This window comes from Anopheles arabiensis, chromosome 3 (genome assembly GCF_016920715.1).
Source record: "Anopheles arabiensis isolate DONGOLA chromosome 3, AaraD3, whole genome shotgun sequence".
NCBI lineage: Eukaryota > Metazoa > Arthropoda > Insecta > Diptera > Culicidae > Anopheles > Anopheles arabiensis.
In genome coordinates, this window is record NC_053518.1 from 68,238,996 (window position 1) to 68,264,511 (window position 25,516).

Here is a 25,516-nt window from a genome sequence, read left to right on the forward strand (position 1 = left end):
AAATCGTAAAGTTGCTAGTTACTGCCAATGAGCTTCTCACATAACTTATGCCGAGGTAAGTTGTAAGTGAGACAACTCATTAGTGAGGAAAACGTTGGTGGGACATAAACCACAGCACAAAGTCGATTCGATTGGACACTTTTAAAACTTGAGATGAAATCAATTACATCTTGATGTTAATCTTTCAATTGATTCAATTGATTCTCGTGCTTCAATAACTTTACGATCTTTTCCTTTCATTATTTTACGCTGAGCTTCATAAAATAGGCAGATATTTAGAGAACACTGCTACATACAAGCGAAAAATATCGATCATGTCAAACTAGACGTAACTTTGTATGATATTAATTAAGTGGAAGTTGTTTTATGTCATCTTTGAGAAAAGTTCCATTAATCGTTTACTTCTCTCAACTAAAACTTATTACAAGAGTACTCCTTTGTTAATTACATCGATGACAAAGAATACAAAAGAAATCATGGAAATAATTGAGATAATCGAAAGATGGAACTTGTTAACTAGCCACTACTATCCCCTTATTTGACATCCATCTCATCAGTAACTTCACAGAAATTAGTCTTTTAACTTTTCAACACACCATTACTCAGCCAAGCTGTACAGCAGGTCCATATTTCAAACTTGCTGCAAAGTGCAGCCACTTTTCCACGAAGGTAAATGTGTTTCAATTTGTTGCAGTTCTCACTTTATCAGACCCAAACTAGATGAAAAAGCGATGGCCCGACAAAAAAAAACAAAAACACAAACCAAACCAAGAATGTTAACTATCACGCCTGAACTGCGAAAGCGCCGTAAAAACAAGAGCAGTAATATTTATTATCCACGCGCACATAAAAAAGCTGCTGCCAACACACACCGTCGGTCTGGTCCACAACCCGTTTATCTGGAAATCAAATGGGACTGCAACTTCACTGTCCCTACCCGGTGTCAGCCCAGAAAGCTCTGCTGCTGCACGCGAAAAGATGTCCAGGTTTATTTATTTTTTTGTCATCTGTCTCTGGCCACACTCCAGACGGGGCCGCTGCACGCGTGTGTGGGTAGTAGGTTGCCCGCCCGACGATGATTTACGGTGTCTCACTAATCTCCGATCACCACCATGCCCGGTAATTATTACCGATCAGATTTAGTGTGCTCAAAAAATTCACTCCTTTCACCCATCCACCATCGACTGTTTGTTTCTGTGCACTGGTTACGGAGCGTGGTTTTGTCACCATTTAGCTTATCATCCAATTAAATTTTAATGTCATTTTTATGTAACGTACCATAACGTCAACGGTTATGGAGAGCCTGTCAGGTGCCTATAAGCGATAGACAAATGTGACGCTTGTACCATTCAGGGGAAGTGCGAGTGGCGTTATCGATTATTGTGGGATTCTCATCCAGTTTAGGTTCAGGTTTCGTCCAAGGTGAAAGATGACTGATGAGATGGAACAGTTGAACCTGAGTTTACAAGGAATGACTTCAAATTAATGTGTGGGAATGGAATTGGACATGGAAATGTCATCACTTCCAAGAATTTGTGTATGATGACGAAGGCTGGAGAACATTGTTAGTGTGTTGATTATAAATTCGTGGTTCAGAGATGTCATTGCTCGTTCGGAGAACCAATTTGAAGAGCTTTTGCCGCTGCTTTTAATCCAGATAATCGAGACTTCTATTTAAGAGCTTACAAGGCTTCGATGAAGATCATAAAAAAATATGGAAAGTAATAATAAAAAATGGTCCACTAATTGTGGTAACCATTCTGATGCCTTATAATATATAGATCTGACTTATAATATAGAAAACACGGTTAAGGCCTCAAAATACTTAAATTCTATGACTCATTTTACTATACATTTATACCTCTGTATCTACTCAAACATCTTTGGAACCGTTTTCCTCAAATATTATGTTTATTCAAGGACCTGCTAATGTTTTGATAATAATGTTGGACAAATACATTTATATTCCGAGGAAATCAGCATAAGATCATATTTTTAATTACGATACAACATTTGAGAAGTTTGATATCTTCTGATCTTATTGTCATACAGATTTTCTAATCAAGATTTGTGAATATAATGAAAACGGAACAAATCAACATAAGAACAACAACGGGAACGGTTAGTACGACGCTTATTGTACAACAACTATGATATAATATTAATAAAAGTATATATTAAAGCAAATTTAGAACTTTGTAAATTAAAAAAAAGCATAAATAACCCTGCGACAATGTTCCAATCAACCCTTTTGACAGTAGCATTGGCATCGAGATGCATTTAATTAAAGCGGGAGTGTTTGCATTTCCAAAAGGAATGAATTCAACCGTACCTAATAATTCGTTGACGACCCAGGCATTTCTTCTGAAGGTGGCGTAACATCGACATCAAACGGATTTAGCATAACCACAATGATGCCGTACGGGGTGATGCGCACGGAAATGGATTCACTTTGGTACAGCACATTCCTGCAAACTCCATTTTATCCCCATTAATCGGATTAGGCGAGATAAGCCATCAAACCGTTGATGGCATTCCTAGTACCACCCGCAACCTTGCCTGAACTCGCAAATTGCGAAACTCGCCGTGTATGCGTGTGTTTGCCTTTTGGAAGAAACTGTCAAGCTAAGTGAAATCGATTGGTTGTGCAACGCGGCAGCACCTGGCTAATGTTCAATTGAATTCGGCTTCACAATCTCGGCTCGGATAATGTGGTGGATAGTTAAATTTTGCTCGATTTCCGGCAACAGGTTTGTGAGCCGGCGATTCGCTGGATGGATTGCATTCGCTGGAAATGTTCGCCACCGATGGCATTATTCCATTTTAGCCCTTAAGGTAGCGGGAAGATACGACTCTGGTGCTGTAATTTTCGACCCAACTCGAGCCGCTGTATCCTTTCAACGGCAACCAGAGCGCAGTAACACAATGCTGCTGGTGCCAAAAACCGCGACGAAAATGATGCACCACCCTATTCGGTTCGGGCTGTAAGGCAAGTCGCTGCACAGCCGGCGTCTAATTTAAAGTGCAATAAAGCGCTGCGTAAACAACGCAGTGCACAGCGATGCTCATACACGTGCGCACAGGCACATGATTTCGCACAGTTGTATTTTAATTAAAAATCGAAACAAAACCATGCGCCCATGGGTCCCTCCAGGCTATGCTTTAATTATGATCGGTTTACGGGAGGGGTCTGCATGCATGTGCGTTGGGTGTGCGATTTTGTTGTGTCGTTGTTTCCCGGGGCACCCAGAGAATCGAAAAGGTGGGCACAGGCAGCACATATCAGTGTCTCGGTGTCTCAGTGGCGGGGTGGCTGGATTGGGACTAGAAACTAGAGCGGCGACGGTGTGTCGGAAGTTCAACCCGAACTGGGGATGAGAACTGCTGCATTGATGCAATCCGTGGATACAATTACAATATGCCTCCGGGTAATGATCATTAAAATCGAAATAGAATGCAATTAAATACACCGTGCGGCTCTCGGCGTGATAATAGCGCATTTGCACACCAGGCCGTGGTCGTATGCGAGTAGAAAATGGTATAAAATGGCGAATGGGGAATGTTACTTACTTTTTCCGGTAAAGGAAAAAATGTCTGGACCCACATTTCATACATGAGGTTTTACTGTTCAAGTTTAAGTATTTTATTTTAAAATTAGAAACTTTAGTATGTATGGTAGATTTATTTTAACGTTTGATTATGTAGCCGTAAAATGCGATCGATAGGTTGCTCTATTGCTATTTGCAATATTGAACATACATTTGCATTAAACTTATTTTCCAGTTTCTTCACCTAAGAAATGTTCATAAGAATCGTAACTTTTCATGTTACTGTTATATTTGGTTCCTGTGGGACAATTGACTACTTTAAACTACTCACTATGAAGCAGATTTAAGATAATTTTGTGCATGATTTTTATGTTTTTTATTTGCTTTTGAGATTTATGTTAGATTATTTTTGATGTATTAGTTATTGAGTATGATAATTAATAAAACATATAAATAACCTTAAGATTTTTATTTAATATTTATGCAACTGTTTAAAGGATTCATATTTGTACTCCCGTGTGATACATGCATACGTAAAGCATTTCATACTTAATATTACATCAAATAAGGAAGATCGTGTTCCATCAATCTGTTCTATTTTGACTAACTATAGCTTATTTCCTCTATCAAAAATTCTAAAGTAAACACTAAATAATACATTAAACCATACAGACGGAACATTATACAATGGTCTTCAAACCTAAAGCCTTCCATAAACCTCTGTCACGAGTACTGCAAACCGAGAAGCCATGGCAACTACCATAAAACACGTACCAAACATCCTGCACCCTGCCACTGGTTCGTGGTGGAGAGTTGCGAGGAAATGTTCCGAAAACCGCAACATCCCTGGACCGTTCCGTTTGATGCCATTGTCCGTTTGCCATTTTCGCGCATCGTTCTGCGACGCTGGCCGGAAATAGCATCCAAATCCACAATGGGCCATAAATGTTGATTAAAATTGAATGCAACTCATTCTACCTGGCGTCTACACCCTCTTTCCCCGGTCCCATCCACATGCTGGATGCAAATTCCTGAACCTTTACAGGTTTATTAGGAATTTAGTGCATAGGAGTTAGTTTAAATTAATGTGAATTTCTGGACGCGCCAATAATGTTTCAAATAAGTTGCTCAATTTTCTAGCTCCAACGTTGTTAGAGATCGGGTTTCATTCATTCAGAACACCACTGTGAACGTATACAAACATAGATAGCGAATCAAATTCGCCAGAAATTCTAACCACACTGGAGAGCACGTAAATTTACCGAACAGAGCGCACAGGAACAGGCCTACGCAAGGGAGCGGGCAAATTGAGCCAATTCCTGCTGCATGCGCCGAGTCAGCAATCCAGCATCAAATCTCGGGCACCCCTCGACCACCCAACCATAAGCTTTACCCCTCCCCTCAAGCCAACAACACGCATAATATTGTGCCACTCTGCCCTGTGTGTCTGCTCTGTCTGCCAAAGGAAATCAGTTTCATTCGCTGCTGACGATGTTCCGTCACCTCACTTGCCTACTGCTTCCCCCCCCCCCCCCCCCTTCGTCAGAGCCTTAACATGCCTGACACCTCGGGGAGCACCCCGGGAGCACACCAGAGCCGTCGAAGTAATTGCCGCCGAGAATTTCTCGCCATCATCGTCGGAAATTGGATGCAAACGTGGCCCGAATAAGCAAATGGCTGTGCATCCTCCCCGTGCAGCACACTCAGGGAAAGGCACACTAATTGAAGAAGATGATTGCTCCCGGAACCCTCCGACTACTGCTACTGCTGCTACTACTCAGCAACCAGAGCACACTCACAGCCACACCCAATAGTATCAGAACAGCGTTATGGGCTTATGGTGTGCGGTTTGCTCGGTGCTATATGCAAATATTAAATGCAGAAAGCTTGTTTCACATCTCACTTTCGTTCGACGATCGTGTTGCGCCCCATGCACAGAAGCACAGTGGGTGAACACACGGTTTGCCAGTGTTCTTTGCCCGGGATAGAAACGTTTTCCGAACTGTCGGGACAGGAAAATGACATCACAATGCACTTTTCGGGCGCTGCAATAGTAGCATTCAGCAAGTTTTGCATTTGAAAAAAGCTAAACTTTGTGATTTTGTTTGTTAAAAAGTCATTCGTGCGGTGTCTGGCAGCGCCCGCGGGCAGTTCTTTGCGAAAGGCAGCAAGAAAAGAGGATCCATTGTTGAGTTGTCCGCAAGGAATGTTTTAAAATCTTAGTGCTTAGTCTTCCACTCAAATGGAGTTCTGTTGAGAATGGCTTTCAGCTCAAAAGCAAAATCATTCTTGTACTATAGACAGAATACCTTGGGCGTTAAGAGTTTCTTGGCAGAGGACCTGTTATTAACAAGACATGTTCTTAATTCTCATCAGCATTTTTTCTTCTTTTTTTTCAGTAATTGGCCACTGAATAGATATTTTTGGAATGTTTTATCTACAAGCTGAGGGTGATGTGTTAAGTCAGTCTGATTCGAGAGCTGACTGACATTTGGAATAGGTAGATTAATAATAGTTCATCATGCTAATGTCTTGTTGATAATGTTATAACTTCAAGAAAAAATGCCTTGCGATGAAAAATGATACAGTATTCAGAATTAGGTCTTAGATAATCCAAAGCCAATTTGCCCAATTAAATTAAAATTAAATTAAATAACCAAGCGATCTTGGTACCTTTTCTGGAGCTAAATTCAGTACTAATGAACTTCTCTGTTTTGTGATTCTATTAACAGACAGAGCTACTAAGGAGGTTTATTCAGTAGTTTTCAGATTCTTCATTATGTATTATTCTTCGATGCCGTTCACTATCAGGCTTATCATATTGCACTCGAACGAGTAGGAAGATTCAAATGATTTTCTTTCGACAGTATTGATGATGAATTAAAAAATGGCTAATTGAATAAACGAATTGTGATCGCTGTCTATATTTGTCAATATACTCAACACAAGTCTACCAACATATTTGATATAATTGTTATTAAAGAAGTGCTGTATCAGTTTGTTTAAACTTACGTCGTCCGCCGGTCGCATCGACCAACTGTCAAGCAAGCAGGACCAAGAACAAAAATGTCTACGACGCTTTCATCGACTTAAATGGCGAATAGTGTACCAATTATTATCCCGTTTGACTCTAGAGCTTCCGAGGAATTCATGTGTCGTTCGCCGTATACGATAGGTCTATATGTCCGACGGCTTGGTTTAGGATTCTTTCTGAAGTATTTTTTCATTTGGTCCTAATTCTGTTTCTGATGTTGGTCTCACATCACGGACTTGTTGGTCCGGTCCTAATAACATTTTTGTTATCAAATCTGATCCCAGTCCTGATCAGCGTGCTAAAGTCGTTCCCATGTCCCATTTCCTGTGTTTTTCTCGAGTTATTTTGCCTGTACAATTTTCCGGCTTGAATAAAGCCTCAATCACGATTATATTTTCGATTTCGTTCTTATTGGAGTACTGATATCAGAATCATACAGGACACAGAGTAAGGCACCTAATTGATAATCTACCTTGAGAAATCTTCCCAATATGATTTTCGATGTTTTGTCACGGCACAGATTCTGTTTCTTCTTGATTACGGATAGCAAGTTAACGGTTGCAAGTCCATTCGGACCCAAGGATATAAAAAAGGTTTAATTTATCACTCCATACAATCGTGCTTTAATTGACCCATTCCCTTATCTTACAACAACGCCTAAATGGAGGAAAACTACAACCCGTTAAGACAACATAATCAGCCGCATAGCTCACCCTACAAATGCGAGCTAGCATTGTCTTATATTGTTCCGCAAATCCGATCTTGTTTGTCCACCGACGTGGAAGTCGCATGTTGGCGCGTGAACCATTCCACATAAATAAGCGTTGCTGCTGGCTGAAACATTTAATTATATTTCGCTCTGTTTACAGTTATCACCATTCAAAGCCCCATTAATGGTGTAAATGAAAAGAGTTTAAGCTGCTGCGGCTGTAGCTCCGTCTCCAACTGAAAGCTGTGGAGACGCAACACAACATTCCAACCCAAAAATGTGTGGTGCACCTCAAGGTAGGGTGGAGAAAGGCGGTAAATTTATTATACCACCCCCATCATCGCCCAATTTTTCCACTCATCCGCAACAGAAGTTGAATGCTGCTGCTGTTGCTGCTGCTGGAGGAAGTGTGTTTAATTGTATGCTGATCAAATACCGCACAAAGTGAAAGAGGAGTCTGTGCTTTCGCTGTTGGAGTCGGGGGGAAGGCTAAAAACAAGCTACCGAAGCGTGCGGATTTGTTCAGTGGAGTGTGGGTGAAGAGATGAGGGCAATTAATGTTTTGCAAAAGCGCGTGGTTTGCGCGTGGGAAGGCAGGCGGGACATTTTTCTCAGCTAATTAGTGGGATTAGTTGGAAAGAGGGTTTTGGCAGTGGTTGTGGCTAAAAATTTGCTGGTCCGACGAGAGGCTTGCATTGCGGCAGAGGAAAACGTGCAAAAACTAAAAGCGAGTACACGAATTTCAATTCCTTTCACTAAAGGGTTTTTTTTTGGAGTCCGAGAAACAGAGCTTGCACACACCAAATCTTTTGCAGAGACTCTATTTTTCCTGCTTCTCTTGCTCAAAATGCAAAGAGACGTGCAAATATTCAAAAAAATAAAATAAAATCGCGTCTGGCCGGGAATATACAATTATTATTCTTTACCGCAATGCCCGCGCGTTGGGTTTGCAGCTTCAACTCACAGTTCATTTGTCATAAGCAGGCGACGGCCCCGGCATAATGCCGTCATGGAAATCGTTTCCTCGTCACGTCGGCATTTTGGCGCAACCTTTGAACGGGTCATGTACAAGGGGAATAAAATGCGTAAAAACGCAGAGTAAAAGAAGCGACACTAAAACAAACTGATGATGCTTCTGATCTACCACACACACATTGGTGGAGTTGGAACGCCAACGCTACGCTTTGAAGTGAATGTTTGAAGATCGCAGAATATGCAAGTAGTACCAGTTGTCTTTAGCCAGAGTTACGATTACGGTTGGATCAGTGAAAGTTAAACATTGCCACCGGATGCCGTGACGATGCCGGACGGCGATGATGGGGCGATGATGTGGTTGATGTTTACTCCCAAGTGTCACGGAATCTAAATGTTTAGTCTCATAACGGTGATGCGAGTGAACCGTGAACTTGCTCGTGTCGTCACGTGTCAATCAACGAGGAGACATGCCAGTGTCAAAGATAAACAAAGCAATCGCGAGCAGCTTGCCTCAAAGCAGGGTGAATAGTGAACGGAGGGAGTCTAAGGTATTGAAATTAAAGCCAGTAAATAATAATTCTTCTTTTTTAACTCAATTTCATCACATTAAACTCTAGCATTGCTAACATAATATAGCGTTAGATTCATAAGAATTGAAATTTACAAACTGCCCATAAGTTACTTCACCGTCGCCGTCACGCCAAAGAACACTATTTATTCCCAGAGCAAGTGTAACAGATGACAGAGAGTTCGAGATGATAAATAATATCTGGCAAGGCAATTCGTTTTTTTCCCTTTCCAATAATTCCAGCGCATGATATATTTGTGCCTGGCCAAGTTCTCCACACACGGCGAACCCCGAACCCCAAGAAACGATCGAAAGTGTGGGAGAATGTCAATGGAAAAGAGCTGATTTTTTATTCTTCTTTACTCACACTAATACGCTGATTTAATGCACTTAGCCCTAATCCCGAGACCGTACGGCGCATGAATTTTGTAGGCTTAAGCCAAATAAATTTAATGGGACACAGCTCGTGATATGAATTAGTGGTTCGAAGGCTAGGCTAGAAAAATGCATCTTGAGCAAGGGTGTCTTGAGTCATTCGATATTATGTAATGTGAGTGCAAGAGAACCAGAAGGGAAAATCGAAGTGTTTGTGAGCTGAATGAAAGTAATTGTTGGAGCTAGCTTAACACACACTTGCTAAAGGAAGTGTTGTTTGTATGAATACCAAACAGCAAGTGAAGGAATTCAATTGTTCCTGTTTGTTTATAAGAGATTTACGATGTTTTTTAAGCGGATCTTTGGAGATGAAGTACTTAGAACAGAGGGATAGGGTGATTTATATTTACTTACATCTAATTTTATCACAGAAGTCAGCTATTTGCATCAGGAACTTGTCAAATGTTAAGTTAGTGGAAATTTAGCTCAACTGGAATGTTCAATTTCCGGCTGTTCCGAGATGTCATTACTGAGTAAGCGAGCTGATTCGTGATTCGTATCAGTCAAGAGTGATCTAAAAAAAAGAAGCTAAATTTGGTACACAGGACCTAAATATTCGATATCCATATGAAGAGAGTTTGTTTGAGAGAATTGTCAAATTTATTGCTACAAAATTAAAAGATGACTTCAAAAAGATAGCTTGAACCTAGTGAAGATGAGTCTTCACCATCAGATCTCTTTGAATCCTCTTTTCAGAACAGATTTAATAGGCATTTCAAGTACTTTTTTGATGAAAATGTTAAACAAATATAAACGCACTAGCTTCCAGGCTTTCTTCCTGCAAATACTTTTCAAACGTTGGTTTCCCTGTTAAAAGCTTCTTAACTTGCTAAAGCGATTCCAAAAACCACTTTGCAAGCTGTTTTGCTAAATCTTTACAACCAGCAAATGTAAAAAAACACACAAAAAAAAAACATCATGTCTTGGCAGGGGTTTACCATTATTTAACAATTTCTTAGAATTTCTGGCCCGGTGTCTTAGAATCGGCTGGCACCAGAAAACAAGGAGTAAACATTTAAATAAAGCAAAAAGCGATGCTTCTACCAGAAGCGCCACCGTTGGAAATGTTATGCTCCTTGCAACCAAAACCGTATCGAAGCCTTAAGCTTTAGAGCTCTTTTGTAAAGGAAATTCATTCCTTTTGTTGTGCGTTGCTTGCGGGAACAATGGATACATTCATTTTTATGTAGCGTTTGTGTTGACAACCTTTTGGACTTGGCTGAACACGCTTCCACTGCGCTGGAATAAAATCATTCAAATGTTTTTGTTTTTAAAGAATGGCACATATGTAGAATGTGTGATGACAATGTTCAAGAAATAAGACAAAATCGTGCATCCACTTTAAAATGGGTAAATGAGGACAAGAACTACAATTGTTAAAAAGATAAAAGCTGAAATGCTTTAAAGTTTTAATATGATTTCCTTGTTTCATATTTCCCCATTGCACTTGACTGAAAAAATATCTTTCAACATAAATAAAGAATCTCAGAGTTACCTCTACTGCTGCCAATTTTCGGAAAAAAGATGATAGAAATAGTTTGCTCATTTTTTGCAAAACAAGGTAAATAGCACGACAGCGACATTCTTACGCAGCAAACACTGTTACCCACCAGGGTAGCAAAATTAAATCCGTTCAAATCATTCGCAAATTGAAAAAGTTTTCCTATCATTGATGTGTGTCTGCTTCAGAGGCGATGCAGCGAGAAGAACGAGCACGAGAAAATATCAAACGAAACCCCTTTTGGGAGTGTGTCTGAAATAAAACCATCACCAAGTTTTAATAGGAATTCATCAGAGAAAAAGTTCTCTTTTTTCCTTTAGAAATACAGAAAAAAAATAAAGAAGTATTTTATACCACGATCGAATGTGACATGGAACCTCCGTTCGTAATCAAACGGAAATAAATCTTTCAACAGTCATTTCCGATTCACATTTCCACCCCTTGATGGGAAACATTAATAGCTCGTTTATGTTTGATGGTGACAAACACACGGACATGGGCATGCATTGGACACGTTGTATCTATGTTGTGTTGAGATGTGGAATGCCGTACGATAAGATTGATAGATATGTTCGAACTGATGGTTGTAACAAAATAGATAAAGTTTTAAACTTTGTTTAACAAACTGTTGTACCATTCCTTTTCGATAAAGCATTAATCTTCCAAACACTCTCTATCCGTGTCCTTATCGGTGTGATTCCATTCCAAAGTAATGCCACAGAAGAAGACATTCAGAAACATAATTTCTTACTCGTCTATTCGAACAAAAAGAGGGAATTCAACGGCTCACTCCTATTCAGCATGTCTACCCATTCGAAACAAACACCGAGCGAAGGTAATGAACTGGACACTGAAGCCATCGACACTGACACTGATCAGTAGCTCCTGGGGCTCGTACCGATGTTCGTACCACACGTGCCATCAAGTGGTAGGACCACTTCAAGGACCTGCAAACGTTCGTTTCGTATGCGTTTCTTTGTTTCTAAATTATGTTTGCGAAACGAGAACGACGTGGCTGCCGCCCCGAGACTGCTTCCCAGAAGGTGGACAGCATCTTCAACGCTTTGGCGTTCCCTTCAGCACGAACAAGTTCGAACTTCTTGTTTCTTCCCCGGTGTTGTGTCACCGCTTTGTCTTTGTTCCTTTTTTGGGGTTCACGTAATAGTAAATGATTCGTTTCCGATTCGCAAAATCGGGGATTTGGTGCAATCGTGGTCAGGGTGGAGGTTGGGACAGAGAATAACTTCTTGCCGTAATCGTGAATTTCTTTGTTCGTCCGAAATGGACTAGAACTGTGCTGTTGGGGACTGCTCCAGTCACTGTAGTCACCGAACTCAGCACAGGAGTTCGAGAATGTTCCGTAACCCTTTTGTGAGCGGATTAGATGATGCCTTTGGAGTGGAGAGGTTTATTACAATTATGTAACAGATGATTGGAGCACGAGATGGATGGGATGGCACGATAAGGATAAGGTGCAATACGTAATGAGATCCTGGGAAGATGGGGTAATAAAGCATGGGATGGTAGCAAGGATGTTTGAGAAGTTTCTAATGATATCACTAAAGAAGCACATGGTGTGATGAATGTGTAAGAAATTATGCAATTTTGTTTAACTTTGCCTGGATTTTTTTATCATAAGGCTTACGTTGTAAAATTTTGGGAAAACTCTCAGATACCCAGCGTTGTTAATAGAACATTCTATATGTCAATATGTGACATAAGATTTTGTCTCCATTTGTAATAGTAAGCATTGTTATTATACGCTCAGTGTATATTATAATAAGCAATATGGCATTTTCGGACTGTTATTTCTGAAAAAAGTATTTGAAATGATTTGTGCTAATGTCTACGTTATTTTATATGACGCAATAAAGTCAAATGAAATAGTTTTGGTTATGTTTAAGAATTAAAAAAAAAAGTTTACATATGAACAAGACTTTATTCACAATAACATGCGTAACATTTACGAAATGATCAATAAAATGATGGAAGATGGACCAAAGTTTGTATGTATTACTTACGACGATGTCCTTCTTCTAGGTATTATTTTTAGGTATTATATGCAACTACTTTTGCTGCAATTGTAATAAATACTAATTCTTTTACATGCTCTGTGATATTATCTATTGTATCTGTCATCATGTGTGCCGTAATTTGTAATAGAAAAATGTAACAAAAATAAGTAAAAAATCCAACGAAATTAAATTCTGAACACTAACAAAGGTTCCTTACAGAGGATTGCGCTTGCGTTTCCTCATTTAATCATTCTCATTGTATTCCATTACACAGCCTGTGATTATTGACACTTTCAGCACTGCTCCCAGTGGCAAAATCTGGACTACGGTGTGTGGTTTACGATGTGCTAACAGGAGCATTAACATCTAATTGTTATCATGCCCAAGCTGCGCAATCATATCGCCCCCAGACTCAACCAGACAGTACCATATCTCTGCAGAAATCCACTTCTCCAGCAGACGACTTTTCGGGCCAACTTGCGGCATGCAATTAATTGTTTTCCGCTGTAGGTCACACATCGCGCAGTCAACCCGGCTCCGATTGATAGCCGCCGCGGTCGAACACATTATGAAATTGCTTCCTAAGCCGGGGGCACCAAACAAACACGCACTGGCTCTCTTCCCTTCCAAAAAATACCCCAGGCCTATCGACAGTCGGCATCTTGCGCACAGCTCTTCCATATTCATGACATTCCTTGTTGGATCGCATTCCCGTGGCGGATGCGATTTTTTTTTTGGACACCGACAGCACTCACCGACGTTGTATCCAGGAAATGGAACGAAAACAATCCACTCTACCCCGGAGGGAATTGATTTATATGCGGCCAACTTGGGGAACGAACTGTCGCCAACTTGGCTGCGGTAAACGATCTGGTGTGGGGTTGCAATGGGGAGGAGAGGTAGGGTTAAGTCACATTTATTTGTCTTTGGAATTAGTTCTAATTTGTTCTCACATTGTCTAGGGATGAATAACAACGTTGGGATGCTGCAGTACGTCGTTTGGAAAGCAATTTATGTTGGCGAATGCCAATCAATTGCAGTTTGTACGCGTGCCAATATATGATGTGTGCCAACAGACACTTATAACATCAAAGGACAGAGACGTGAGCTGAAGTAAAAATATGAAAATAAATCATTAAACATTTATGAAATGAAATAAACCAAACAAGCTGTCCTAAAACCTGCTTGTTATTAGCAACAACAAAAGCTGAAACTAGAGGAATCTCAGAATCCTTTTAAGTCGATGATTATAGCTTTAAAGAGCTTGAAGAAGCTCCACTCCAAATCTACGAGTATGGTAATCAAGCGAAGAGGAGAAAAATCCACTTGCAACCAGTTGCATGGAACGATCTTGTCTGCATTATGCATTCATAATGCAGTTTAAAAGCACTCTAGTTTGTTCATTCAAGGGTCATTGTTTTAAATTTTACTCTTTGAAGACTACTTCTAAGGTTTCTGCAAAATCTCTTTCCTTTTTGGTCAGAATCAGAGCAAGACATCGTTCGTTCGTCATTAAAAAACAGAACAACATCATCAGAAATGTCCCAATATTGCATTCTCGTCATCGTAAGGAATCAATTTCAAGTGAATCATGTTAAAAGGGTAACGGCACCGTTTTGTTCCGCTTTAAACTAGTTCAAATGGCACGGTAAGCAGTATAAGACAACGAAACTAATAACTACTACCAACGAAATTGTTATTATTCAATCAAAAGACAAGCTATAAATATTTCATTTTTATCTACTGAGACAGTTGACTTGTTGGTGGTTCAGTGCCGTAGAATAACTTACGACTTCTGGAGGGCTTGTTAAGTACTCGCCGTAGCGCAGACCAACGCGAGAAGGATTGCTTCGTACGCCCACCTGGCAGGTTGACGTACACGATATTTATAACATTTTATGTTGATCGTAAGTGATAATATCGCCCTCCACACAGACAAAAAACACGTCCAAAGCATGTTTTTTGTACTGATTTTTGGAGCTACAAGTCCCGACTGGAAACAACCGGGAATGTGGATCACGCTAGAATTTACGATGGAAGTGAGGAATGTAAAACAGGTTTCCAACCACGCAATTTTCTGTAACATTTATAGCGCTTCAAAGGAATCAGCTTGTCGCATAAGCAAACACAGCAACGATTGGTTAATGATTTCAGCGAACGCAATTATTATGGTTAAAATATTATCACCATTAAACAAAACTCAAATCGGATAAAGATCGGTTTTCACATGAACATATTTCGCGCATTTACCAAGATTAATTTCAATAAAATGGTTGTCAATTTGTTGGCATTGTGTAGAACATAAAACGAATAAAAAAAACCTCCCATAATTCGCTGTGGAATTTGTGAAATATTACCCTCTCGCTATAATTGCTACAATGTGTCAGAAAGATGATACAAAATGGGATAATAATCACGGGGAGGATCACAGCGTGACCTCAATTGGAAGTTAAATAACGAAAAGCGGGACAGCAAAATAAAAAAAAACCCTCCGAACATACCCAGCACATATGGTTGTGCAGCAGCATGTGTGTTTGACCTGCCGCCACATGCTGCTACCAGCAGTTTGGCTTATTTACGCGCGAAAGCTTTTGTCCGCAGCATGGGTTTGAAACAATTTTGCGGTTGTTTAGAGTTGACCGACAAGCCATTAAATAACCATATTTTATAGCGCCATCGGGCGAGCGGCAAAAACAGGGATGGCAGGGGGTATGGAGACGACGGGAGGGGACAGAAGGCAACACCCAATATAATGTCACAGTAAATTGTGCGCTTTTAAACGGCTCGTTAATTGGATCGAGAACAGCAATTGTTGTAGTGGATTATGGCGATTAATTTGTATATGTTGTAATTAAAATGTAATCGGAAATAAATACATACCTTAGGATTAATATCGGCCGTTTTCGTTTCGGATAATGCTTCAAACCTACCGACACTCCACACGTGCAACTTTGGTATTCATTTTGGTTTTTTTTTCATAGAAAAAATATACTTCATATTCATCACTACCATCTGTATCTACGGCGATTCGCGCGTTCGCACATCTCTACGTAGGCGAACCGCGTCCGCGGGCTGTGATAAACGCTACACCACACTTGGCACACCCTAATCCGTATGGCCACAACACATCTTGAGCAGGTCCAGCCGAACCCAATGACATTCAACTGCCCAAACGCACACAAGCACACCGATCAAAGCTCTAGCAGCTGTTGATGGCAACGTGTGTGAGGTGGTGACTTCCAGTGGGCACCGTGCAGCTTTCCGGACCCGGCCGGCACGGGTGGAATTGTCACTATCCCGAAGAAGTTTGCACTACATTTGCACGATAATCCTGTTGGCCCGAACGTGGACAAAAAAAATGGAGGTTAGTAAAAAGAAATAAGTAAATTAAAACCATCACTTCTACTCACCCGTAAGGATCTTTTATCGTTGGCCGCTGGGACGCAGCTGAAACACACACAGAGAGAAACGCCCGCAAGAAGCAAAACGTCCCGAATGTGGTGATCGTCGTCCGATGATTCAATGTACACGTGGGCGTTGAGGCCCACCACTACTACCACCCTAGAGGTCACCCAAAATTGATTGTGTGTGTGTGTTTCACTGTTTGGCGGCATTTATGTTTGTTTTTTCGTGGTTTTTGTTAGAGTTTGTTGTTTGCTAGTCGGCTCGGTAGTTGGTGGTGGTATGTTGCACTGCCTGCCAGCCAAAGCGCAGCGCCACGGTCTCACTTGTACCCGCTGGTGCGGCGCGAACAGTAGCTGGACGTTTGCGAACTGTTTATTGTGCCGACCAGCTCGGACGGGTAGACGTGATTCAGGTGATGATGGTTGAGTGTTTCGATCGGTTGCGGAATCGGAGGCGGATGCTCCGGTGGCGGGGGCAGATAGTCGACCCAGTTTGGAGGAACTGGTGGGGGGTGTTGCAAGAGCGACGAATTATTAGACATAGTAAACAGAAGAACCGTGGAGTTCGTTGGGACTTACCATTGTTTGGGTTGATGGGTCGCGGATAGCCGTAGAACGATCGGAAGCTGGACGAGGTGGACGAGAACGTATCGTGACCCTGATAGCCCAGATCTCCATTGTCACTCCGTGGAATGCCGTTGATGATCATCGTGGTAGCGTACGGCGTTGGACTCTCCGGGGACTGTAAAGCGAAACAGAAGCGCAATTCCAACGTTAATGATTCAGTAATTTATCGCAAAAAATGAAATTGATATCTCGGATTAGGAGCACAATTGCCAACCAATTGAACATAATTTTTTTTAAATAATTTTATACACATGTTCTTTACTCATAAGCCGGTCTCGTAGTACAGTCGTCAACTCGTACGACTTAACAACATGCCCGTCATGGGTTCAATCCCCAAACAGACCGCACCGCCATGCGTAGGACTGACTATCCTGCTATGGGGGGGAATCAATTAGTCACTGAAAGCCAAGCCCACAAGTGGGTACAGGCAGGCCTTGACCGACATCGGTTGTTGAGCCAAAGAAGAAGAAGAATAAGTTCTTTACTCATTCGAAGATAGCAACAATATACTCTACAAAAATGAACTATTTGAGCCATAAATCCAGATATTTGATAAACTATATGTTTTGAAATATATTCGGATTCGGATTCGGTTCCGGAATTGAAATCAGATTCGAAATCGAAATTGGCTCCGAATCCAGAATCGGCTGCGAAATCGGAGTCGGTTTCAACATCTCCATAAGAATAAACGTTTGGTTCCAATGATGCTACGTATTGATAGACGCAAATAATCAAAATTTGCTTGTAAACGATACATTCTCATGGAGATTCCCCGACTGATTTCGCTTCTGAAAATTCTTATTTCAATTCAAGAACTAATTCTCATTTCGGAACTAATTCCAATTCTGGAGTCAATTCTGATTCAATTACCGGAGCAAATTGCGTTTCCCAGGTTCATTCCGATTCCGGACCTGATTCTGATTCCGAAGCCAATTCTGATTCTGGAATCGATACCGGAACCAACTCCGAAATCGGTTCTGGAATCGGCTTCGGAATCGGCTTCAGTCTTGGCTCCGGAATTGGCTCCGGAATCGGAATCGATTCCAGCATCGGAATCGGAATCGATTCCAGCATCGGAATCGGAATCGATTCCAGCAACGGAATCGGCACCTGAATTGATTCCGAACATGGAATCGAAATCGAGTAGGTCCGATTCCGAGCTCCCACCACTAATCATCACAAAAATCACAACAAAACGATGTGACCCTACATTCATGTTTTACACTGTAGAATATCGTCCTTTTGGGACGTGTATAAAAAGACATGAGAATTAAAAAAAAACTCACCTTCCGATTGTAGAATGACGTCAGTCCACGAGGATCAACCTCCGCGTAATCGGTCCCCCCATCCGCCAGTGGGTACGTGTGGTGTGTCTGACTGCCCTCCAGCAGCTTGATCGAGCTCAACCCCGAATCCTTATCCGTATCGCACGTCCGCCAACCACGATCGATCCAAATCCCACCATCCTTCCGCGACATACTCAGGTTCGCTATGTCTCCGCGCCGCCCCCCGAGCGTCGGCACAGTCACAACCGGTTTGCCCAAGCCCTGGCGCCGCCGGAACACAACCACACCACCGGCAATCGTCACCACCAGTACGATCACGAGCGAAAACACGACCAGCAGCATAAACCACGTCTCGTGCAGGAAGTTGTGCGCGTGCGACTGATGCTGCGGGTGTCGCCGGTCGTCGTAATCGCCGTACAGCTGGTTGTGGTTGTTGTGCACACCCTGCGGTACAATCACGAACGATGGGTCCATCACCAGGTAGAGTGGCTTCGAGAACGGACCCATCCCGAGCCGATTAAACATGGCCACCCGAATCGTGTAGCTAGCGCCCGTCGTCAGGTTGTTCAGCATCACCGACGTGGTGGTCGAGTTGAGCGTCATCTGGGCCAACAGCTTCGAGGCATTGTTGCCCGACTTTACCTGTATCTTGTAGCCGACCACCGCACCGTGCTGGTGCTCGCGCAACGGTGGGCTCCACCGTACCCAGCCAGCCGTTAGATTCAACATCCCCGCCTGTATGTTGGTCGGCGGCCCGGTCGGCATATCCTCGAGCGTGCGTACGATGCGCGCGTTGCTCGGTTGACCCTCGAGATTTTTAAAGTACGGCGTCAGGAAGAACTCGTACCGGGTGTACTTGTTCAGGTTCGTGATGATGTGGCTCTCCGTTTCGCTGTTCGGTATCGGCAGCATGCTGTACCGCTGCACGTCACTGTCGAGATCGCGATAGCGCACGTAGAACCCTTCGATGTACTCTTCCGAGCCGCCGATCTGCAGCTGCCACTCGAGCCGCACCGACGAGGACGTTAGCGCAATGATATCGATCAGTTCGAGAATCTGGCATAGGGGGAAAGCGAAACCGCAAAGCGGGGTGGGAATGACAAAACGAAACGAAATGTGACGCAAACCAAAACTATCTCCCCTCGTACATCTTTCTCTCGATGACACTTACCTTTCCGCTCAGCACCATCCGGGCCGTGTCCATCTCCTCCGGTATCGTTACCCGATCGTCGGACGAAAGCGTGCGGATGAGGGTCGACACGGGCGACGGGGCTGAGAAGCCCATACCGTTTTCGGCACGCACCGAGAAGATGTAGCCCGTTTCCGGCGACAGTCCCGTCACCGTCGCCGTATTGCCCGCAATTTGGCGCAGCGCAATCTTCCAGCCCGCGTCCATCTCGCGATCGTCCGTGCTGTGGTACTCGATGGTGTAGCTGGCGATGGCATTTGTGCGCAGCTTGTCCTGGCCCCGGGCCCAGATCAGCGTCACGTTCGTGTTGGTAATGTTCGCTGCCTTCGGTTGGCCCGGTGCGGACGGTAGCAGCTCCGCGTTGAAGATTTGCTGCGATTGGGGCGGCAGATTGCTATCGACCTAATGGGAAGGAACACAAAAGAGTTACCGAAATGTTTGTATTAGTTTACAAAAGAGTATACTTTCGGTCAGAAATGACGTATTTTTTTAATTTAAATATTTAAAATGTATTTTAAATATATTTAAAATAGAAGAATTATTTATGCTTGAAACTTACACTCAAATAAGCAGACCAGGAATATTCATGGTCATCCAGCTTAACGATGCATCGGTACCATCCACTGTCCTCGGTTTGAAGATCTGCAAAGGAGATGAAAACAAAAGGTATTAGATGTAGTCATCTTGTAAATAGAATTGATAATGAAATCTAACTTTTTTTTTTATTCAAAAAACATATTACAAATTTTTTTTTGTTCTTGTTCTTGTTCTTGTTCTTGTTCTTGTTCTTGTTCTTGTTCTTGTTCTTGTTCTTGTTCTTGTTCTTGTTCTTGTTCTTGTTCTTGTTCTTGTTCTTGTTCTTGTTCTTGTTCTTGTTCTTGTTCTTGTTCTTGTTCTTGTTCTTGTTCTTGTTCTTGTTCTTGTTCTTGTTCTTGTTCTTGTTCTTGTTCTTGTTCTTGTTCTTGTTCTTGTTCTTGTTCTTGTTCTTGTTCTTGTTCTTGTTCTTGTTCTTGTTCTTGTTCTTGTTCTTGTTCTTGTTCTTGTTCTTGTTCTTGTTCTTGTTCTTGTTCTTGTTCTTGTTCTTGTTCTTGTTCTTGTTCTTGTTCTTGTTCTTGTTCTTGTTCTTGTTCTTGTTCTTGTTCTTGTTCTTGTTCTTGTTCTTGTTCTTGTTCTTGTTCTTGTTCTTGTTCTTGTTCTTGTTCTTGTTCTTGTTCTTGTTCTTGTTCTTGTTCTTGTTCTTGTTCTTGTTCTTGTTCTTGTTCTTGTTCTTGTTCTTGTTCTTGTTCTTGTTCTTGTTCTTGTTCTTGTTTTTGTTCTTGTTCTTGTTCTTGTTCTTGTTCTTGTTCTTGTTCTTGTTCTTGTTCTTGTTCTTGTTCTTGTTCTTGTTCTTGTTCTTGTTCTTGTTCTTGTTCTTGTTCTTGTTTTATCACCAATTTACAAATCTTATACATTATCGTTCTTTTTACGATATGTCACACATTTCATCATCCTTCGCCAATACCTTCAATTAAACTAAGTTTTACGTTTAAAATCGCAAAAGTAGGCAAAAGCCCTGTTTATGATGTTTTCCTCTAATGAAAGGGTTTATTTAATGGACAGAATTATTAGCACGTTGTAGGTCCAGTGGTTTCTCCATTTTATGAGGTGAACAAAACCTCGTTACCTAATGACACACCATAGAACTTTATGCAACGGTAGCGTCCGAAACTCCACTCGGCTTGTTGTTTAAAGTTTCAAAGGACGCACAAAATAAACGTCAAAGTTGCGACGTTCTCTACTCATGCGGCTCACAGGTACCCACAGAACAGTACAAGTTTGTACTTGGTACGAAAGCATCGCCACCCAGCGACCGCTTTTGAAGAGGCTACCCATTTTCTCCATTCCAATGTCAGTATTTGTTCTGGGTAGGACTAAAATCCTGCCCGTCGTCCTGGCCACAGGGGACGCCGAACGAATGGAGCAGCAAGGTAAGTAGTTTTTGTGTTTCATCCCCCATCCCTGCTACACACCTGGGGTGTTGTACACTTTTAGCAATGTATAAAGAGTGTATCTTTACGATCCTTCGAGCATATCCTTGAACGTGGGCAGGAGGAAAAGTGAGGTTTTGTGATGCAAGCGCGCACAAAATAAACAAAACAACAGCAACAAAAAACTCTCAGCAAGAATCAGGCAGCACAAGGACCGTTTTGCGGTATAGAAAACGTACAGGAGCAAGCATACAGCATAGAGTAAACGCCTTCTAGAACGTGGAACGAGGTGAAAAGCGACCGTCACCTAGGTGCGCTTTCATTAGTGAAAGCATGTTCGAAAAGCGTTATGTTCTTCCACTACAATGTGTAGCATGGGATGTTTCATTTCATCGTCCTGCTAAAAGGGTGTAAAGAAAGGATGTATGCTGCTCTGCAGAAGTTTGCTTTCATGCACTAACACGGTGTTGTGGTAACGTTGTGACGCATTGTGGCGCAAGTTTAGAACACGAGAAACGTGTAACGAGTACAAACCATCTGAACACTATGTTTACGCTAGTATCTCAAAGCTGTACCACAAATTGAAGGCTAGAGAATGGTTGAAATTACACCAAAATCCCCACAGTCTTCAATCTCGTTCCTAATAAGACAAAAAAATCCAAAACGAATCGCTTCACCACTTAAACCCGAACAACGTAGTTGTGTAACAAGATACTTTAATGACTCGTAATAATGTCACTCCAACCCCAAAACCTCCATTAGGCGAGTTAGCGCATCAAGATCTTTAAATACTCGTGCATCCTTCCAGAAGCAGAACCCTCATTAAGCTTCCAATTTCAACACACAGAACCATCCGAAAACGAGGATTTTGCACCGAAAAGCATTACCCCTACTAAAACCTCGTTCCAACCAACTACACTTCATTTTGTCATTACCGTTTACCGTGCAGCGCTCGTCTTCAGTTTTTGGGAAAGGATACCAACCCTAATCAAGACGGTGACGCGGGGTTTTGCTAACGGAAGACCAACGAGCAACTAGAGATCCACCAAAACCTCCAACAAAAGTGTTACAAACTGCTTACTTCAAACCCTCTAATGAAACCGCGCTGTGCGGATCTCCATTTCGACGCCATATCTAATTATTGACCTCTTTTTCGCAAAAGCCCCCATTTTTGTAAGAAATACCACGTCAAACCATGAGCCGAGGCTAGAAACATTATTAATGGGCCTTCAAGCAGGAAAAATTGATCTCGATTGGCAAACTGAAAAAGGAGCGCTGTACTAAAATGGTAACACTGCATCATTTCGCCATGGCGATGGCTTAATTCTCGGCCACCTTCAAGTGTGCAACGTGAAGTGTGTCCAACTCTTCCAGTCTAGCACTTGACATCTATGTGGAGAGGGGGGTTTCTCTCTTGCTTTTTTGGGTGTGCTACCGTTGGGCCAAAAATCGATACCGTTCGGTTCTTTGCCATAGTACTTATGCACACTACAGTACGCTATTTAAGACATTCGCAAAGCACATATGACTGCCAGTGGACCGGTGGTGGTGGCTAAAGTGGTACTTTACTGAAAAGTTTAACGGGAGAGCGGGAGCATCGGCAGTAAAGAGAAACAAAAAATGTGCCACAAGAATTTGGGTCCTTGGCAGTGTGTACCTTAAATGGTCGTGCGTAAACAAAGTAGTTCAAGCGAGGTGTGAGAGATGGTTTTGTGCGTTTGTTGAAGAGACCTTTACCGGTTTGGTTCATTGGTTTTCTGACGTTTAAAACAACGGGGAAGATGTTTTGATTCAAAGCTATGGCGGCAATACAATCTTGCCAAGACACTTGAGTGTGAGGAATTCAATTTTTTGATACAGTTTGGAAAAGGTTTATTAAACATTCAATTTAAATGAAATTTAATGGTGAAGTAAGAAATTGGAAAAATTGGGAAAGAAATTAAAAACAAAAATAAGGGAAAAATGCTAAATAAAAAATTTCAAAAATCATCAAAATCTTATCCATTTACAATCATTTTACCACCCTTTATGACTACTCGTAATCAATGCAACAAGGAAAAAATCACACAATGGGAAAAATAGCAGGAAAAAAATCTTTTAAAGTCGCCCCCTAAAAGCCAGCCATAATGTCAGCGAAGAAAGTGAATTCCATTTCTTACCTGTAGCGAACACAATACAGCCCCCCCCATGCTTCCTCATCGACTTCGTCGTTGCGGAAATGATATTCCCCATTTCGACAAAAAAGAAAACCTGTGCACGTACGCACGTGTACACAAACGCACACTAGAGGCGCGCGCACGCCGCCCATCATCAGGGGCATTTGCATTTTCATCGCAAGAGCAACCCACCATCGGAAGTCATCGACGATGGAACAGCCTTCATTCTAATAAAAGTTATTCAGTCCCCTCCAGCACCCCCTCTTTCTTGTCGTGAAAATGAAGGTTCGAACGGTTCTTGTTGGCTGCTTTTAGACACAGGGCAAAGTGTGTTCTTCCCCTTGCCGAAAGCTCAGCAGGAAACACTTTCAATGATAGTGGAAGTCTTTGGGGTTTTTTTTTTCTTCATTGTTGGTTTGGTGCTCACTTTACTCTTACTCTGCGTTGGTAAGAAGCTGTTAACAACGCATCACGGCCGATTGGTTTTTGGCTGTTGGAACGGAGCGGAACAGGGGAAATTCGCCGCCAAAGTGAAACGTGCCGTGCATGTGGAAAAAGTTTGGAGGCCGGAAATTTATACGTAAAATTTACGGCCTTCCCCAGCCTGGAGCCGAATTAGGGTATTTTAGGGTGTTTCGGAAGTCGCAAAAGGTTTGAGCATATTTTGTGAAGAAAGTTTTTCAAAGATTTGCTCCTAATTTTTTGAAGCAAAATGTGAGTTGTTATTTTGCAGATGAGATTAAAGCTCTACAAAGCACGTTATTATAACTCTACCTCATCTTTTCGAGGCAATTAAAATTAAAGTATACGCCCGTTTTTTCCAGGCCCTCCTTTAAAGCCTAACTTCACTCATAAATCATCCCGAGAGTCGATAAAAGTTTATCAATTTGGCGCAAAGCACCAGCCACTCATGGAGTAGCAAATTCATAAAACAGCAAAAAAGATCGAGGTAAAGCAGAAGCAGCGGCAAAACAAACAATAGTACAGTGCGCATATCATATGCCTTCACCCTCCGTGTCCTCTTGAGACAGGCTGGGGTCGGTGTGTGGTTACAAACAACCCTCACATGGGCGCATATCCATGTGCCGAGAGAGGCTGCTGCTTCTGAGGATCAAATTGGAAAACTTTTTTGATGAACCTTCTTTCATTTGCCTCGCTTTTTGCCATGGAAATTGTGTGATGAGAGTGATGAGCTGTGAAGTACCGGAATATTTTTTATTGGAAGGGCCCACACGTCAGAGATCACTCTGTACTTGCCCGCCAGGCTCCGTTGATTGAGGTACGGTTTGGAGTGGGAAGCCTATCTGGTTCGAGTAGGGAATGTGTTGTGGTTGAAGAGGCGAACGAAAACACAAACAGCAAAGTAAACATCACATGCTGCTTGCTCTTCATTCTTCCGGCGTAACGAATAACATGTGAAAAAAGTGGTCCAAAAACTCCTCTCAATTTCACAAAGTGCAATATGCGAATATGGAACGATTTAAGCTGGAATATTCATCCTTCAACTCGTTTTTGGTTGCAATAATTTGAAACCGTTTCCACTTGAATACAAGTGCCTACAATCGCTAATATTGAGCGAAACTTACACACACACACACCATCCATCCTGAGAGCCGCGAGCTCGAAAAGATGAACCCAATAGCCCGCTAATTGAATCATTGACAGCACCAAAAGCTCAATCAACTTTCGAGCATCATTAGCTTATCGAGCCATCGGATCTTGTGCTTTATTTATGTTCTGCCTAAACCATCTACAGCCACCAGCACACAAAGAGCACATCATCCTTTCTTTCCAGCTGTGCATAAGCACACGGTTTCACACTCCAACGGTGGTCGCAAACACGAGCGAACCCATCTTCAACGAAACATACGATGAAAGCCAACTAAGAGAGGTATGGGCTTTTCAGGCTGGTGGACACGATTTTTGTCCTGTGTCCTGTACATCTTTCTTCCGCTCTTTCTCTTTGGTTGTTCGGTTAACCTTATGGTGGCTTTGCCGGTGAACCATCCTCAAACAGAGCATTTACATAATGACATTTAATTGAAAAGGCTTTGACTTTCGTCGTCGCTCTGGAGAGCGCAAGCAACAGGCTAGCTAATCTG

At 42.1% G+C, this 25,516-nt stretch overlaps 1 protein-coding gene across 1 annotated transcript in view; it reads right to left on the reverse strand.

Moving 5' to 3' along the window:
* Window positions 1-15,735: 15,735 nt before the first annotated feature.
* Window positions 15,736-25,516, reverse strand: part of LOC120900593 (roundabout homolog 2) — a 41,056-nt gene continuing 31,275 nt past the window's right edge. Inside the window, exons 9-14 of the mRNA XM_040307815.1 lie at window positions 19,851-19,933; window positions 19,274-19,693; window positions 18,103-19,158; window positions 16,769-16,931; window positions 16,196-16,691; window positions 15,736-16,116 (exon numbers count right to left, since the gene is read on the reverse strand). Coding sequence (XP_040163749.1) covers window positions 16,510-16,691; window positions 16,769-16,931; window positions 18,103-19,158; window positions 19,274-19,693; window positions 19,851-19,933 — 1,904 coding nt within the window. The 3' untranslated portion in view covers window positions 15,736-16,116; window positions 16,196-16,509. The remainder of the gene's footprint in view (window positions 16,117-16,195; window positions 16,692-16,768; window positions 16,932-18,102; window positions 19,159-19,273; window positions 19,694-19,850; window positions 19,934-25,516) is intronic.